Below are 16,514 nucleotides of genomic sequence, written 5' to 3'. Positions count from 1 at the left end.
CATTCAATCTCTTTTCAAATCAGAGAAAACAAGAGTTGCAAGCTCATTTGTCACTATGAAAAACACAAGAATATGTGAAGTGGGTCGCATATATTTGTCAAGCAATAGAATGCTTTGCTACTCATCAAATGATGCAAAATTGAGACTAGTGGCCATTATCAGTTTCACCACATAGCTGTTATTTAATTACATCTTTTGCTCTTTAAAGGGCTCAGCATTTTAAGTTCAGCTTTGCTGGAATTTTTCTATGAAAATAAACATGGGCAACTTGGATGTTTTGGCAGAATAGTAATGCTTATTTTGGCATATGTCCTGCATGTTTGAAAGCATTCTATTTTAAAATACTAAAAAGACAAGTATTACAGAAACATACTAGCTTTCTAAAGTATTTATCTTCAAGCTAAACAACCTAAAATTGCTCTCGCATTGTCATTTCTGCAAAAGATCTAGCTTTATTTAGTATGCAAAGAGACACTGAAGAAGTTACATAAGAAGCAGAATAAAGTAACTTTTATAGCTTTTCTTTTTTTTAATTTAATAGTGGGTGTACACCAAATAGGTAGCATGAAATGGCTGCTCTGCTAGAGAATTAAAGCCAGAAGACAGAATATGTAATCAAGCACAAGCACATACAAATTTACTAATCTAAAAAAATGACCAGAAATAATTTATCATTACAGACACTTACAGGTGATTTGCCCTTTATGGCTCCATATCTATTTCTCTATAGTTAATTTTACGCAGACCGTATTTTCTTCCAGTGACTGTTTTTACAAAAGAAAATTTTTCTTCATCTTAAAGCAACATGTAACCTACACTGAAAAGAAAATAACTGTGACAAAGACACTTCTAGATAAAATCATAGTGCAAGTGTGAATCTCACACCACAAGTTGATAATTATGTTTGTGAATCTGAAGTAGCAGACTGCAGCTTACTCTAGACAAAACTGTTCCTTCCTTGCTATTGCCTTATGACCCAAATTTTATTCTCGGCTACAGTACTGTAAGATTATTTCTTAAATTGAATGCCAAAGTTAAAACTTTCTGGTCAAGATGAGATAATGCCAAATTCACTGCATGTTGGAAGCATTAATCCTATGTTCATTCACAGAAAGATAAACAAGGAAAATCATGTTGCTTAGCATTGCGTATTTTCTAGTATCTTAAGTCCACACAGTGGATCCAAATAGCCATAGTTCTGAGTCTCAAAAAACACACAAGTCATATGCTTAAAAAAACCACAACTATATAGTAAAGCATACTTTTATCTTTCATTTTGTTCAGTCTTAGCTCTACCTCTTGATTTTGAGTCCTGTCTACCTGCAAGGGTATAATTACCTCCTACTGCAGCAGCTCTTCTGAATAAATCCATCAAAGATCATAAAAGCACTTCCAACTGCCACACACCCAGATCATTTCTCCCCACAATCTCCATTTCCTGACGTGAATTTACTCTCCATGCTTCCCCCCACCCTTGGCGCCCACATGGCTCCTCTGCTCCCCCCACAGATGCTTACCTCAGCTCCTTCCAGCAGCTCTACAGGTCTCCACCACGGGAGCAGGATCCATGAGAAATAACTTTCCTCCATTTTGTTGATCTCTCTAGCAGGAGTGGGGCAGCTGTGGCTGTTCAGCTAGCAGCTAACAGGGTGCTGAGCCTTTCACAGAGTGGGCTTCATAGCAAGGATGGAGGAGCAGCTACCTCCTACAAGGAGATGGGACGGGTGCCAGCACATTGAGCACAAGGCATCCATCATTTATGAGCAGACCCCAGAATGGACACTTGTAAAGAGGTGGTGTTTGAGAACTCTTGGTGCAGTGGCAGCTGTCCTGCTGAAGGACACAGGTGCATCTCCTGAGATATTTCTTACCCAGCTCACATTTGCTGTCACCTGTGGGCCTCTGGGGGAGGGGAAGAGGAGCGCCCAGTCCACAGCTGTGGTGAACAGCAGGTACCTTCTCTTCAGCCAGGGGAAGAATCACCTCAGCAGCTTCACCGGAGTAATGGAGTCTGCTCTGACACAAGGTGGTTTTCCAGTTCTCAGTTAAATACAAGCAGAATGAGTGTTGACAAGGTGCCATGCAGAGCACCAGGCCCTCACAGCACCGTGCAGCGTGCACAAAGAGCAAGACAAATCTGCAACTGCAGGGGCAATAGGACTAGGCCTCCACCCGCATTCAGCTGCTTCAGCAGGTGTACCAGCACCTGTGGGAGCCATCTAGCTAGAGGGAAAGGCAGCAAGCACAGTGAAGCTTTGCTTTTGCATTTGCCATAGTGCAAATGGGTTTGGTTGCTCCACTTCCATGTGTGCCCTGTAATGCAGACAGGTGTCACCAACTGTGTTTATATCTTTTCATTCCACAAGTGGGGGGCAAAATATTTCCCTTGCAGGAATTTTACTGTTTTGCAACATTAGCAAGATCAGCTTGCTAATGTTTGTTGTAACTAGCAAGCCTGAATGTGTACTGAATCAACACACTACCCTGCTCCCTGTCTGTTTAATGGTTTTCACTGACATGGTAATTGTGCTTTAGGAACAAGTTCTCTTCTGCAAAACATTTTATTCTTTGGCTCCTTGATTTCAGAACACACTTTTTGAGTCAGCGTTGTGGGATATCAGAAGGGAAATATATGACTTGTTCCAGTGTAGAGGTTCTGTGCTAAAAAAAAAAAAAAAAAAAAAAAAAAGCAAAGTAGGCAGTCATCAATTTCTTTCCATTTGCTTAGCTGCTATAAATTGAGAAAAGGAAGATATTTATTCCTTTCTAATTCTTGATATTCTTCCTCACAAAGGTGGCCCTGGGTCTGGCAAAAGCAGCCAGTGTGAACAGTTAGCCAAGAAATATGGATTTACTCATCTGTCTGCTGCTGACCTCCTCCAAAATGAGTTATCATCACTATCAGAGAGAAGTAAATTTATCAAAGACATCATGGAATGTGGTGAACCTGTGCCTGGAGTAAGATACAATTTTATTTGGGGTCCTAACAGTTTACAAAGGCAGTAGTATGTAGATGGTTTTAAAGGGTGGAAATAAGAGAATAAGAGATGATTCCTATTAAAGGAAAAGGAATCTGCAACTTGAGAGAGAATCTTCATTGCCAGATATGTGACACTTGTTTCCTTCTTCTATGCCTGGAGTAATTTACATTTGAGTTCCATACACCATACAAATGAATCATGAAATACAGTGAGACAGATGCTGTGCTGTGCGTTGCAATATGTAAGAATAAGTATGGGAAATAGAAACTTTATGTACATTTTATAGCTTTGAATTTCAGATTCAGAGCTGGTACTTCTAGCAGCTATTCTAATTTACAATACCTGCAGTGGTTTCCTGCAGAGCTGGCTGATATCCCAGAGCAGCTGGACTGCAGTTTAATGGAGACCATGAAGACAGTGTTGTTCTCAGCTGGACTTGACTTTTACATAGCAGGTCTGCAGCCTGAACTCTTGATGGGTCTTCAGCAAGTGCAGTTAGATTGTAGAGTGTGTTTACTAATGAAAGAAATTGGGAAGTGCTGCTCAGGGGAAACTAAAAGCTATGCTGAGGCTTGATTTTGATTGCTTTGCTCCTCAGTGAGATTGATCAGATGGGGTCTCTTAACACTTTCCATGTAATATAATTATAACAGTGACATAGCAAATGCAATTAGATTAGAAAATGCAGCAGTGCCCGCAAAGTTTCACAGATACTAAAATTAATTTTGAAACTACAAAATATCCCCAACTACTTAGAGGATACTTTGCAAGCTCAAGGATGTTGCAATGCTAGGATTGCAAAACATGTGCAGATACCAAAGAAAAACACCTGCAATCATAGGATGTGGTTTTAGCAAACCAGATCAGAGTGATTCTTAAGGGCCTAAGTCAGTGTAGCAAATAAAGATACGAGCTATTCTTATTAATCAATTAATCAAGTAACTCCCTTTCTTTCCAATGCAGGGTATTGTCCTAGAGCTACTGAAAGAAGCCATGATCACCAGTTTAGAAGACACAAAAGGATTTCTGATTGATGGTTATCCCCGTGAGCTGAAAGAAGCAGAAGAGTTTGAGAGCAAGGTGAGTCTGTAGTTCTGTTACTACTCTTGTTAAGATACAACTGTACTTCTGCTTCTGCTTGGGAAACCACCTTCAATTGATTGCAGGGGGGACTTATAAAGAGCCAATCCAACAGCCCAAAGAATAACTTTGATGCTGATCATATCATCAATACAGTGACTAGGGCTTTTGCACTTGCCTACAGCAGAAGGCTAATTTTAACTAGATGTAATAAAAACAAAGAGCAATTGTCATGTAGTTGAAATTATGATTTTTAGCATCTGTTTTCTACTTCTAGTGGATGGGGGCTTCTCTTCTCATGAAAGACACATGAAGGTCTGTGTCACCACGGTTAATTTCTTGCTATTGAGTGACCTCTGCTAAAGCTTGCTGCCACTTTGAATCAGCAAAGTTTTTGTGATGAGTTACAGGTAACAGCCATAGAAAGAGTGTTTTGTAAGTGGCTGTGTGGCAGTTCAGAGAGTTACTGATTTCCTCAGAATGTGCAAAGACTTACTTAAAAAATCTCAGCTGTTCATTTCTAAATCTGCAGAAAATACTCTATACAAGCCTCCTGAATGAATAATCTATTTTCTTCTCAAAAGTATCTGCTTTATTTAGCTGATTACCAGTTCCAATAGACACTGGGACATAGCAAAAGATCGCATAGTCCTAAGCCTTCTTTGATATTTTCAATAAAATACAAAGACCCCAAAGTTTATCGTTGAATATGCTGTCATACCTGTTGTGAATCAATGCATTCACTTCAGTCTTCACAGGGTAAATTTGCCTGCTCAGAAATTCTACGAAGCTTTTTTTAAATGAGTCATTATTGAGATAATGCTCTGCAGCTCCTTCTGAAGAGTGGTCAGAAACTTCCTACACTATAATTGAATGAAATTAGTTGGAGCATAAGGCTTTATATATTAATGGTGTCAAAGTGCATATGAATAATGCTATAGATCTACATGATGTGCAAAAAGCATTTTAATTGTTAACAAAGAGATATTCTATTTAGAAGACTTTAGAAATAGTGCTTCTACTTAAAAGCTTGTCAGCTCTTATTAGAATTAGCTATGTAGAAATAGCTTACTGTCTCATAAGTTCTGCCCAGTGCCTTCTAAGAAATAATTTTTTTTTTACTAGCTATAATTCTAGAGAAGCAAAAGCTTGCAATCCTTTGTTCCCTCCTCAATCTTTCTATTATATGTGAGAAGTAGAAAACACTATTAAATACAAGTTCCACATTACCAGGTTGAGTAGCTTCTTTAAGAAAAAAAAAAGCTATAAAAATTGCTATAAATTCGATAGGGACATTACTTTTACCTTTTGCAATTTTTAACACTTAAGAATGATGTTTCTGTAATGTGTTGAAATCAAGAGAATACGAGTATTGAAACCTTTACGAGAACCACATGGGTTTTTCCTTAGCAAATCAGTCAGTCAAACAAGATACTATTATTACTCATTTATACCATTATAAATTAGACAAGATCATGAAAATCCTTATGAGGAGTTGGGGGGAAATAAATTCCTGCCAATTAGACAAAAGGGCATTCGTTGAAATCATTGATTACACATCTCTTTCTAACTTCTCAATTCAAATCTCTGCACTGCTAAAACTGCCTTGCTCGCTTTTTAAATCCCCAAACCTAATACTGCTAATGCTAATGGAATTAATGTTTTCTGAGCTGTGTGGAAAAAAATGCTTGGAAAAAAGCCTGTCATTGAACTGTCCAAAATAATCCCTTCAATTCAGCTGTCTCTTAGAAAGACATTATGGTAGTAGAAAGGTCAGTGTAATCCAGCCATCCCCAGTCAAATCCTAACATGAAATATTTACCTATAGAATATTTCTTCTTTTATGAAATGCAAACTGGGGCAGTGACAATGATTTCCATGCATCAGTAATTGAGATTTACTTTGCTGTAACCATGGAAAAAACATGAATTTCTAATGGTCATTAATGGGAAAAAGTCATTTTTTCTAAAGACTTCTTTCTCAGTTTTTCCAAATAAAATCTTCTCCAATCCCTGCTGGAAGGAGTGAGAAAAAGCCTGAAAGCATAATTGAAATCTTCAATACATATCTGCATAAAAAATTACTGTGACTTATCTCCGATCCTATAACACCTTTGTTTTACTTGCTAGAGTGAAGTTTATCACTGTACACTCAGGCCAACAGTTGTTGCTCAGATAAAACCTTGTATCAGACAGAGCGGTGCCTGAGCAGGGCATGTCAGAATGTACTGCAAGATTTATTCTAAATGATATCCATATTTTTTATGTGCTTAGAGAAAGAATGCTAGAAATTTGTGGTTAGAGCTTTTGGCTGTCTCCTAAAATATTATCAGGAATGTATTGTTCTTTCCTGCAAGTTATTTTTCATCCATAAAGTACCAAGCATATACTATCAAATGTAGATAGAGTTCTAGTTTTGCCAAGGCTTGAGAATAAAAATAAATAAATCTTTACTTACGTTGTTTATATAGAAAAAGGCAGACTTTCTTTCAGGATGAGTCTGACACTAGCCATAAAACACTAAGTGGTTGGCTTCCCATAGAATTTGGAAATGATTAACCTATTTGAAAATGCAAAGTAGTATATCAAATCCCAATACAATCATACAAATCAAGTACAATCAGAATACCCTGAGTTGAAAGTGACTCTTAAAGGTCACGGAGTCCAACTCCTGACCGTGAGTCCAGCTTTTATCAAACAACTGCAAATAATGAACATATTGATGAGCTTCAAGACAAGCAGCTAGAATTTTCAGATCATATCTCTTTTTCTCTGCGTGCATACAGCCCAATCAAGTCTTGATCCTGAAAACTAGGATCTCTAAATGCTGCTACAATAAGAGGTGTTAATAAGCATTATTTCTGCCTACACTAATAAATAATTTGCTAATAATTTTCTTGAAGTCTCTTTTGATAGAATTTCCAAATAAAATAGGTTTTGCCAGACCACTGGTTTGAGTACTTATTTTTTTTCTTTGTTTCTAGATTGGGGAACCAAAACTCGTGTTCTGTCTGGACTGCTCTGCAGAAAGCATGAATAGTCGCTCTTTGATGAGAAATCAGACCAGTCAGCACTCCAATGCTGAAACCATCAAGGAAGGAATTGAAGGCTATTACCAAGCAGCAAAACCTCTGACTGCATACTATGAGAGAAAAACACAGTTATGCAAGGTAAATTGATTGAAATTTTGAATTAAATTATTGCTTCTTTCTTCCATTATATAAGCAGTATTCAGAAAAGAACTGGCACACTGTTTATGAACTGTATTAGTTTTTGCACTTTCCACTTTGATCTCACCTTTCACCTCCGTGGTTTGTTTGCAACTTCTGCCAACTTCTCAGTTTCGTGGTACAACTTGAAAAAATAAAAGGACAGCTTTATCCTGAACCTGACAATGCATCCTGAATCGCTGCCTCATCTGTATAGAATCTCTTACTTAACACTGAAAGCTTTTCTTTAGATATTAGATTTGTTTCTCTATAAAGGCTTTCATGATTAGGTTGAAAGATTATGTTAATCTAAAGTCCCTTAGTTACATTTACACAACTGACACTGGATATCCTGAAATAAAACAGACCTGCACACAATACTTTTCAGCTGGAATAAATGACACAGTTATATTAATTTCAGTTAATTACTTCAGTTTATGCTGCTGAGAATGTGATATTTAAAGCATTTTTATATTCTCTAATCAATACTTTGCAGAGAAGCAAAAAAGCTTACATCAGTGCAATTAACTGATGGATATGTTGGCACATCTGTAATCTCATTTATATTGGAAGTCTACATTTATTTTTATATATTTCCCTGCTCCATCACAGCAAATGTCCCTATGGTCAACTGGAAAAAACTAGTCCTGCTGATTCTTCTTGTCCTGAAATTTACAGAAGCCAAAAATACTTCTTGAAATATTATGGAAGCTTTTTTCTAGAGGATGTAGCAAATATGCAAATCACCAATCCCAAACCATTCTCCTCTGCAAAATATCCAAACAATAAACATGCAGTTAATTCATGCACCCACCTCCTGACCTGAGGAGAGAGTAAATGATATAGTCTGAGAAAAACAGAACTGATTACTAAAGCGAAAGTCCTGTTTGGTGTCCTTTGCTAACCCCATAAGAAGTGCCCAGAAGGCAGAGGGAGAGAAAAAAATCCACATAATTTTTAAAACTCAAGAACCTAATTATCTAGTTTTATTTCTATTTTCTTTCCTTATGCAAGACTGCTTTTAATTAAGAATTCGGTATAATGCACAATATACTAACATAGTGCAATTTAAAAGGAAACTGGAGCTCTCTTTATCTCCCACATCTTACTATAGCAAGCTGTACCTACCATGTTTCTCTTTCTTGAAGCTTTACGCAATTGACAGCCCCCAAAAGAATGAATCTACATTAAACACTTAACACACAGATTTTTGCATTCATGTTCTACCGTGTTTCACTTGATATGAATTCTTGTTGGAATTCCTTAATACTTCTACTGTATGTGCCTTCTTTATATCTTATGCAATCTCTGCAATGACAAAACATGCTGTCTTTTCTTACAAGTTTATAGGTCATTAGTTCCTCAAGTCTATGGGTCAAAACTGGATGTGTTCTTTGCACTCTTTTAGCATTACTTTTGTGGGACATGTGTTTGCATGTCAAAAAGTAATCATGCTTTGCCTGAACAGTGCATACACTGTTTTTTCTTACAGTGTCTGCACAGTGTCTGTACTTCCTTCTGATGAATGTAGGTGTTTAGCATACTTCCATCCTCTGAGTGTGGAACTATTGGGTATGAAAGCTCAGTAAAATCAGCTTTAGAAACATCACCATGTAAAACATCCTTTTAAGGTTGAAAAATGTGTTCTATTTTTTTGAACACAGGTACTCTGTATTGATATGTCTACCTCATCCCCTTTTTACTAAACTGAAAAATACATATCTGCTATCAAAGATGTGCATCCATTTTAAATGTAAATAGGGAGACCTCCCCCACACACCTTATGATGTGAACACGTATATGTTCAGCTATTTATCAGCATTTGGAGACACACTGCAAAAAATATTCAGCAAAAGTCAGCTTCTAAAATCAGGCCTCCCACATTATTCTTCCAAATGCACCAAATATTTTGAAACAAAGCAATTTTCTTCTTGAAGGAATGCCTGTATAAGAAATGCTGCTTGATAATTTTTATGGATAAGAGATCCCAGATAGTTTACGCATACAGTCTGACTTGGTCAGTCACACAACTCAAACATTGTGTCTGGTGTAGTGGCATCCTTCCACTGCCCTGCCTTTGTGGAGGGCCTATGTGAGCTGTGTGTCCCTGGAGATTCCAGTCAGGGTCTTTCTTAGGAATCCATCGGAATGGACGTTGAGATTTTTTAAGGAATCTTAAGAGCCTAAATCCCACCTAGCTGCCATTGAAATTCAGCATCAACCTTTTGTAGCCACCTTACTGCAATGTGTGACTAAGCACAGTAATAATTCTAAATGAAGTGGTGTTTTTTGTCTTGCAGGGCTTAATTATAGCAGTCAGTCCCTGCTTTGTCACAGAGGAGAAAGTCACAATTGTTAAATAGATTTAATTAACAAGAAAATTGTTCTGGCATATTGGTATGATTTGATTGCTCCATTTTAAGTGTATTTAGAGTTGGGCAATTTTCCATGGATTGGTGGTATGTGGCACATGGCAATGGTGGTATGTGTTTAACTTGTCCAATCCAGCCTAGAAGTTTTCAGTCCTGAAACAGGCAGGAAATTAAATATGCAAATATAAAATTCAGACCTGGGCATAAGGCCAGAAAAGGGTTTGATGTGGAAATTAAAGGCTTGATATGCACTCAGTGGAGGAACTAGTTTGTTGTGCTGCATCAAGGTGTGCTTGAGACCATGTTGTCAAATTGGCTTGCTCATTCCTTGCATGTGAAATGGCCTTACACATGAGTGGCAGGAGCCTCAACCCACTGCAGACAAAAAAATTCAGGTCTGACTGAGCTTTGTCTGCAGTCTGCTGTCTCTTTGCTTTATTTACATGGAAAAGACAAAGGTATGTGGTTGCAACAGAATTCTCATTTTAAGCAAGGAGAATTTTATGACATTCTCTAAACCCAGAGTTATTGTGCATTGATGCACAATAAATAACTAATCTGATACATGGAAAGGGAGCATTTTTCCATTCTGCTGATCTCTGAACAAGAACGGTGACCTGACAAAGCTACCAGAAGACCAGAACTGTTTCAAATTTCTCTTTGTCCAAAATTACCTGTCAGTGTTTCTACACAGCAGTGCAAGTACAAGGTATGCACAAAAGGTGGAACCTTTGTGTGCAGATGAAATATCTGTGAACATGACAGGAATAAACACTGGTGGATCTTCCAGCCGCTCATCACAGGAAGACCTGTGATCTGACTCACAGGATGTATTTACAGAGAAAGGGGGGAACTGACAAAACTGGCAAAGACAGCGTCCTCTGTGCCCTTTTCTGCTGAAGCATCAAGATTCTAAACTATGTTCTGTAAGGCAAAGTAGTTGTAACTATGAGTTAGGATCTTTCCAATTAATTTAAAAACTAATCATGTTGAGGAGATATAGTTTTGTTTTTTATAACTGCTTTTATGGTCAGTTACAGAATATCCACCTGTTGATAATGACAGGTAGATGCTTTTTAACAAGGAGCTTGCTGGGAATGTGAGTGGTGAAAGCACTGCTCGCAAAAACAACACTTGCAAGTTACCTAATTGTGTGGGAAGCAGATGTTTCAAATGGATGAACTGTATTATGACAGCTGTAGAAAGCAGGTAGATGTTTTAAAATTTATTTCTCAGTAACTTCAAAGGCAGCTGGACAGAAAAGTGTGTTTGAAAATTTAGTAAGCATGTACTTGTGTTTTAACATGCCTAGATTTAAATATCTTTGAATGTCAATTGAGAAAAAAGGAAATAAAAAGATTGCTTTTAATCTTTGACTCATACTTCAAAGCTTTTCTCAAGTGACAGTAGGTAGGAGGGTAATAAGTAATACAGGAGAGCAATGCTTTGCTAGTCAAGCAAGACAAGACCAATCCTTATGTACCTAACATCAAAATAGAAGGTGTCTTAAATACAAGTTTCCAATTCTAACAGTCATCTGAGGAAAAGGAATATTACTATAAGAAACAAGCAAATCCCAGAGCAGCTTTTCAAGGATTCCAAAAACCTTAATTATTTCAGATTGCACAACACTGTAGTAGATTCAAGTAAAAATGCATTCCCTTTTCTCCTCCTCTTTGTCTTCTTCTTTATTTTTCTTCTTTTCTTTTTCCTTTTTCTTCATTATTTTCCTTTTCTCTTTTTCTTCTTTTTCTTCTTCTTTTCTCCTTCTTCCTCATAGTGTTGTTACAGTGTTGGGTTTTTGTTTTTTCTAAAATCAGGTGAAGTTACGTACTGGCTAAGTAGAAACTATTCAATTTTTATCACAAACATTTCCTGTAACCATTATGAAACAAACACAACTGTAAGAAGCAGATGGCCACATTGCATCAGCAAACACCCACGACCTCGTGGCCTTCCATTTCTGAACTTTCTGATGTTAATATCCCCAATTAGAAGTTCATCGAGGGAGGGGCAAATGTGAAATTTTCCCTTTAGAGAAGGGATGATCAATGGTTATAGAGACAGTGGATGTGTAATTTAGTTCCATCTTTTGAAAGGTTGTCAAAGTCATTAACCCTAGCAGGTAAGTACTTGAGGAACAAAAGAACATGCATTTCTTTGTCACTCCCCTTGGTCGTTTGACCCATTAGATGATAAATCAATGTGGAAAAGTACATCAGAAACATCAGTAGTAGGGTTACATATAATAGATAGAGGTAAATTCACCCCAAACATGAATAGGGGAAGCAGCATGTCTCCCCTCGATTTCTTACTTAATGACAGAGATAAAAATGGTAGCAACAACACAGCTGACCTTGACTAACTGCAACAAGAAGCTTCTAACCACTGAGTTTATTCCAGTCTTGGTCTGACTTTGTGACAACCACAGTCCTCAGCCATCCTCTCCTCAGGCAGTTTCTTCTCACTGGCAGTATATATGTAGGGTTCTAGACTCCCAAACCTACGAGTGGAGATTTGATGACAGTAAATGTAATTAACTGATTTTAATCCTAGAATGAGCAACATTGTATTATGAAGAGGATTATTTTAATCATTTTATATAAGCTCATTACATTGTTCCATATTAGAAGTTATCTAGAGCCATACTGACGTTTCAGAACAAGAAGCACTATATAAAATTGTATCTAGATCTTGCTTTTAATATAAGAACATAGCCTTGAATAACTTTGAAAACAGTCATGGTTCATGAGTTGTTTTATAATCTGAAGAATACAGTTTTCTCTCCTGGAACTGCAAAGTGCCACTGATGCTGTGAAGTGTACTGGCTGTGAAGCAGTGCCACATTAAGTTAGTTTTGTTCTACAAGGTTACGTTAGCGTTATGAATTGGACTTTTGTTATTTGGGAGGCCATCATAGGAAGCACCGGGCTGCCATCAAACTTGGCTATATTCTACTGTGACTGTTAGGAAGGCAGCATTCCAGTCAGTCATAAAAGGGCAGCAATTTCCAAGCTCATAAATCTGATTCTTCCCCACAGCTGCTTAGACCTAGAACTGAGTATCAATCCCAGTTCTAGAAAAGGGCACTGAGACACCTCTGGCAAGGCAGCTGCACTGATGAGGCTAAACTGGTTATCCAATTCAGCTGCATTTATGGAATAAAGATTAAAAAGAAACCAACATATTAAGAGGGGAAAGGATGTATATTCATCAAATGCACATATGTTTAAATACATAAATGTAAGTGTATACAAAAATTCTATTTATATATGTGAATGTATTTGATAATCTATATAAGCTCAGATATAATACAAGTGAAGTATCACATTTAGTACTAAACACTTTTCTGCATTTTTCTTCACTATCGGAGCTGTTTAGGAGCCACCAAATGCTCACAAGAGGCTGGCACGCACCCTGCAGCTCCAGCACAGATAGCCATTACTTGCAGGAGCTATAGAGAATACGTTCGCATTTTTTACTGCCTCGGGCTCAGAGCTGTCTGTTCAAGGCAGCATTCACACAGTGCTGTTTAATTCCCTGCAAGCCACAGCCCCATTATGTCAGCTTTCCAGGAGGAATCAGAGGAAGAGGAGGGCAGCCATTTCCACAGACGTGGAGATAACATCTTGAAGAATGCCTGCCTAATGTACCAGTTATCAAGCCATAATCCCACATGCTTCATCCAACTGTATGGCAGTTACATTTTGCTGTGCTACACAGGTGTGACTGAGCTGAACGGGAACAAAGTATCTGCCCAGGCTGACCTGGTTAGACTGGCAGGGAACAGGCTGCCATCAGGTTCACACTGCCCTCAGAGGATTAGTCTCACCTGGTTGTCATCAGACCAGAAGCATGTGGGTTGAGTGCAGACAGGCTATACAGGAGCTGGCTGCAAGACAACACTGTGTCTGAGGGGAATTTCACTGCCTATTTCAAAAATACTCTCCTTGGAGTTGAAGTTCCTTTTCCCCTGCAGAACAAAGAGGTGGCAGAAAGCACGATGGGCCGGAATGTTCTCTTCAAACACGACAGCTGTCTGGCATCCTAGTTGGCACCTTGGAGATAAAAATGCAGCACTTAGCTCAGAAAAACAGGCTTCAGGAAACTTGTCATGGATCTAGTTAGAATGTGTGCAAATTACGGCATGCATGTGTGGAACACCACACACAGCAAAGCAGAGAGGAAACAAAATTTTGGGTACAGGAGTGCCAGACCCTCACCAGGGAGGAACTGTTCCATGTGGGAGGAACTGAATACCATCTGGGTGCAATGGGAATGGTGTCCACAGCCAGCAGGAAAGCTGTTTTTGCTGCTATGGTAAAGACAAAAGTTCACCTTCCCTAAGCACTAATTACTTGCATAGGATGGGCATGAAACTCATTGCTCAAAAATCCTGATGCAACGTTGTGTTTTGTAGGTAGCACACAGAAGCATTAATGATTGCAAGTGATGTTCCCTGTCACTACAGTGCAGTATGCTGTTCCTCTGAACGGAATAACAATTTGGCCTTGTTTTTGTTGGACTCAGTTCACAATAAAATAACATCAATGTCCCGGAGAACTTCAAGTAAAAACAAAATCTTTACATTATAAAAAAATCCAAACACTTTTAACAAAAGTCATGGTCATACAACAAAATGAATGCTGCTGTAAAACGTGCCCAAAGGCCTAAGAGAACCAGAGCCAATTCAGCAAACTTGAAAATACAGAGACCCAGAAACAGACCCATGGCAGCTCACTGTCCTTGGGTCAGACACAGCATCTCACACTCTGACGCTTCAGACGACAAGAAATAAATTAACAAGTCAATACTATTCATTTAATTAATGGTATAGCTTCAAAGTTATTCTATTAAGGTTCTTTTGGAGGGTAGTACACATTAAAACAATTTCTGATGATCTTTGAAAGTTTTCTGTATATCAAAGGTGTCATTTTACTTTAAAATGAGTACTTGGGATAGAGAGCTTAAGCTCCCTCATTTGATCAACGCACTTCGCTCCAGACAAGAAAACTTTCAGATTCTTCTCATGTCTATCTGTACTGGTCGCCGATATTTATGGAAGTTGTTCCTCTACACTGTTTATAACATGAAACAGAACTTCTCTTTTATACTGGACCTGTGGTTTGCTTTTTTTTCTTTTTTTTTTTTTTCCCCTTTGTGCTATTTTAAGATAATCCTTTATAACTTAGAAGTATTGCTTTTTGTCTCCTTGACAGGTTGATGCAGAAGGAACAGCAGAGGATGTTTTTCTGGAAGTCTGCAAGTCAATTGACTCTTTTCTGAACAAGGAAGCAGCAGCATTTTCAACAGAAACACAGTAGTGGTGTGTACACTACATGTGCACATGGCAGCCATGAATAAAGTGCTCCTCAAAGCAGTATTGCTTTTTTGGGAGGTATCTGGAATTTATGCATGTGGTATGTTATTTTGGATGAAATCTCCTCTGTTCAGACAACACACTTAATAGAAAGCAGCCTGTATGCTAACTTGCACTAAGAACCGTACATTTCATTGGTTGTTTGCTCTTCATGGGCTAAAAGCAGCATGGTAAATAGAGCTCTGGTTTGTATTTCATCATCTTGTATATTTGATGGGAAGTCAGACACGTTGTCTGATCAGCAGTGAGCTCTTCAATCACTTACTCACTGTATTGTACAGCAAGAATGCTGCATACAATTTTCTCATTGGTCATTGCTTTAATTAACAGTATTAAATTTTTGTGGTATCACAGCTTCTTCTTGGTTTCTAGTGACTGAAATCTGTTCTCTGTTCCATCCCACTGTAAGACAGCTGTTATTAGTCAAGCTAGATGTTTAAATACAGTTTCCAGCCACCCCCAGAACATTGTTATAACAGGAGTAGAAAAAAAAAATAATGAAAATGAAGACATAACTGAATATGGGGTCAGTCTGTTGATCCACTGCCACAGAGCAGACACCATGTTTGAGACAGCCCCATCTTCTGTGAGAAACTGCGGGCTGTTATGAATGATGGCTTCCTGATTTTGTAGACTGAGTTGAAAATAATGATTGCATAGTGCCATTAAATGTGCAATTTGGTAAATATTCACAATAACAGTTTTAATATACTGAAGTCTACATAGAAAGTTGACAATGAACCAGTGTATGAAGACGCTCTTAATCTACAAGATTACACATGCAAAATTCAGATCATCGTTCTGTTGTCCTGTATTGATATTGCCAAAACTTTGAAAATGACAGGGAAGAGGGGAAAAAAAGTAATTCAGGGATCAGAGATTATTTGATTCATCTTGCTTGCTTTTTTAGTAGGCTATATCCATAATACGTGCAAAAAAAATATCTGTAAATATCCTATTGTATTTCCATTAAGTTAACTGAAATATCGTAGCATTTCTTTGGTTTACTGATAGCTAAATAAAAGCTTGTTTGACATTCCTGTCAAGTTGCACCCTTTACTGGAACCGCTGGACACGTTCAGTTGAAGCAGGTTGCATGACTGCTCTCTGTCAAAGTTGTACTTGATGCAGCAGATTTGTATTTTTAAAGTTACTTTTCTTGTAATGAGGACATAATACAAATAAAACATACAAAAATGAGAAGTGATCATTTGTTATAATTTATGTGGGTTTAATCCTTTTTAAAGCACAGTACATAACTTGAAAATATAGCTCAAATTAGCATGCTTACAAAGTATGTCCTTTTTTCACTCAGGGCAGGTTCTTCTGCTTTCTTTCGTTTCCTTGCATTTGCCCTGTAAATGCTAATTCAATTATTTTTCAAAGAAGTGTATTAGATATGTTCTTATCCTTCACATCCAGGATGTTCCTCCTTCCCTGGGTCCTTTTATAGACTACATTTTACCTCTGATGCTCTAGGAAGTGCTTTTCCA

The 16,514-nt window shown here is 37.9% G+C and overlaps 1 protein-coding gene across 3 annotated transcripts in view; it reads left to right on the top strand.

The window, feature by feature from the left end:
* Positions 1 to 16,224, top strand: part of AK5 (adenylate kinase 5) — a 98,690-nt gene extending 82,466 nt beyond the window's left edge. For all 3 annotated transcript variants that reach the window (XM_085231613.1, XM_085231612.1, XM_010716235.4), the window contains 4 exons: positions 2,795 to 2,958; positions 3,945 to 4,061; positions 7,045 to 7,230; positions 14,861 to 16,224. In XM_085231613.1, coding sequence (XP_085087739.1) covers positions 2,795 to 2,958; positions 3,945 to 4,061; positions 7,045 to 7,230; positions 14,861 to 14,965 — 572 coding nt within the window. In that variant the 3' untranslated portion in view covers positions 14,966 to 16,224. The remainder of the gene's footprint in view (positions 1 to 2,794; positions 2,959 to 3,944; positions 4,062 to 7,044; positions 7,231 to 14,860) is intronic.
* The last annotated feature ends 290 nt before the right edge of the window (positions 16,225 to 16,514 follow it).

Source organism: Meleagris gallopavo, chromosome 10 (genome assembly GCF_905368555.1).
Source record: "Meleagris gallopavo chromosome 10, MGAL_WU_HG_1.1, whole genome shotgun sequence".
NCBI classification, from domain to species: Eukaryota; Metazoa; Chordata; class Aves; order Galliformes; family Phasianidae; genus Meleagris; species Meleagris gallopavo.
This window is presented reverse-complemented; position numbering and strand designations above follow the sequence as displayed.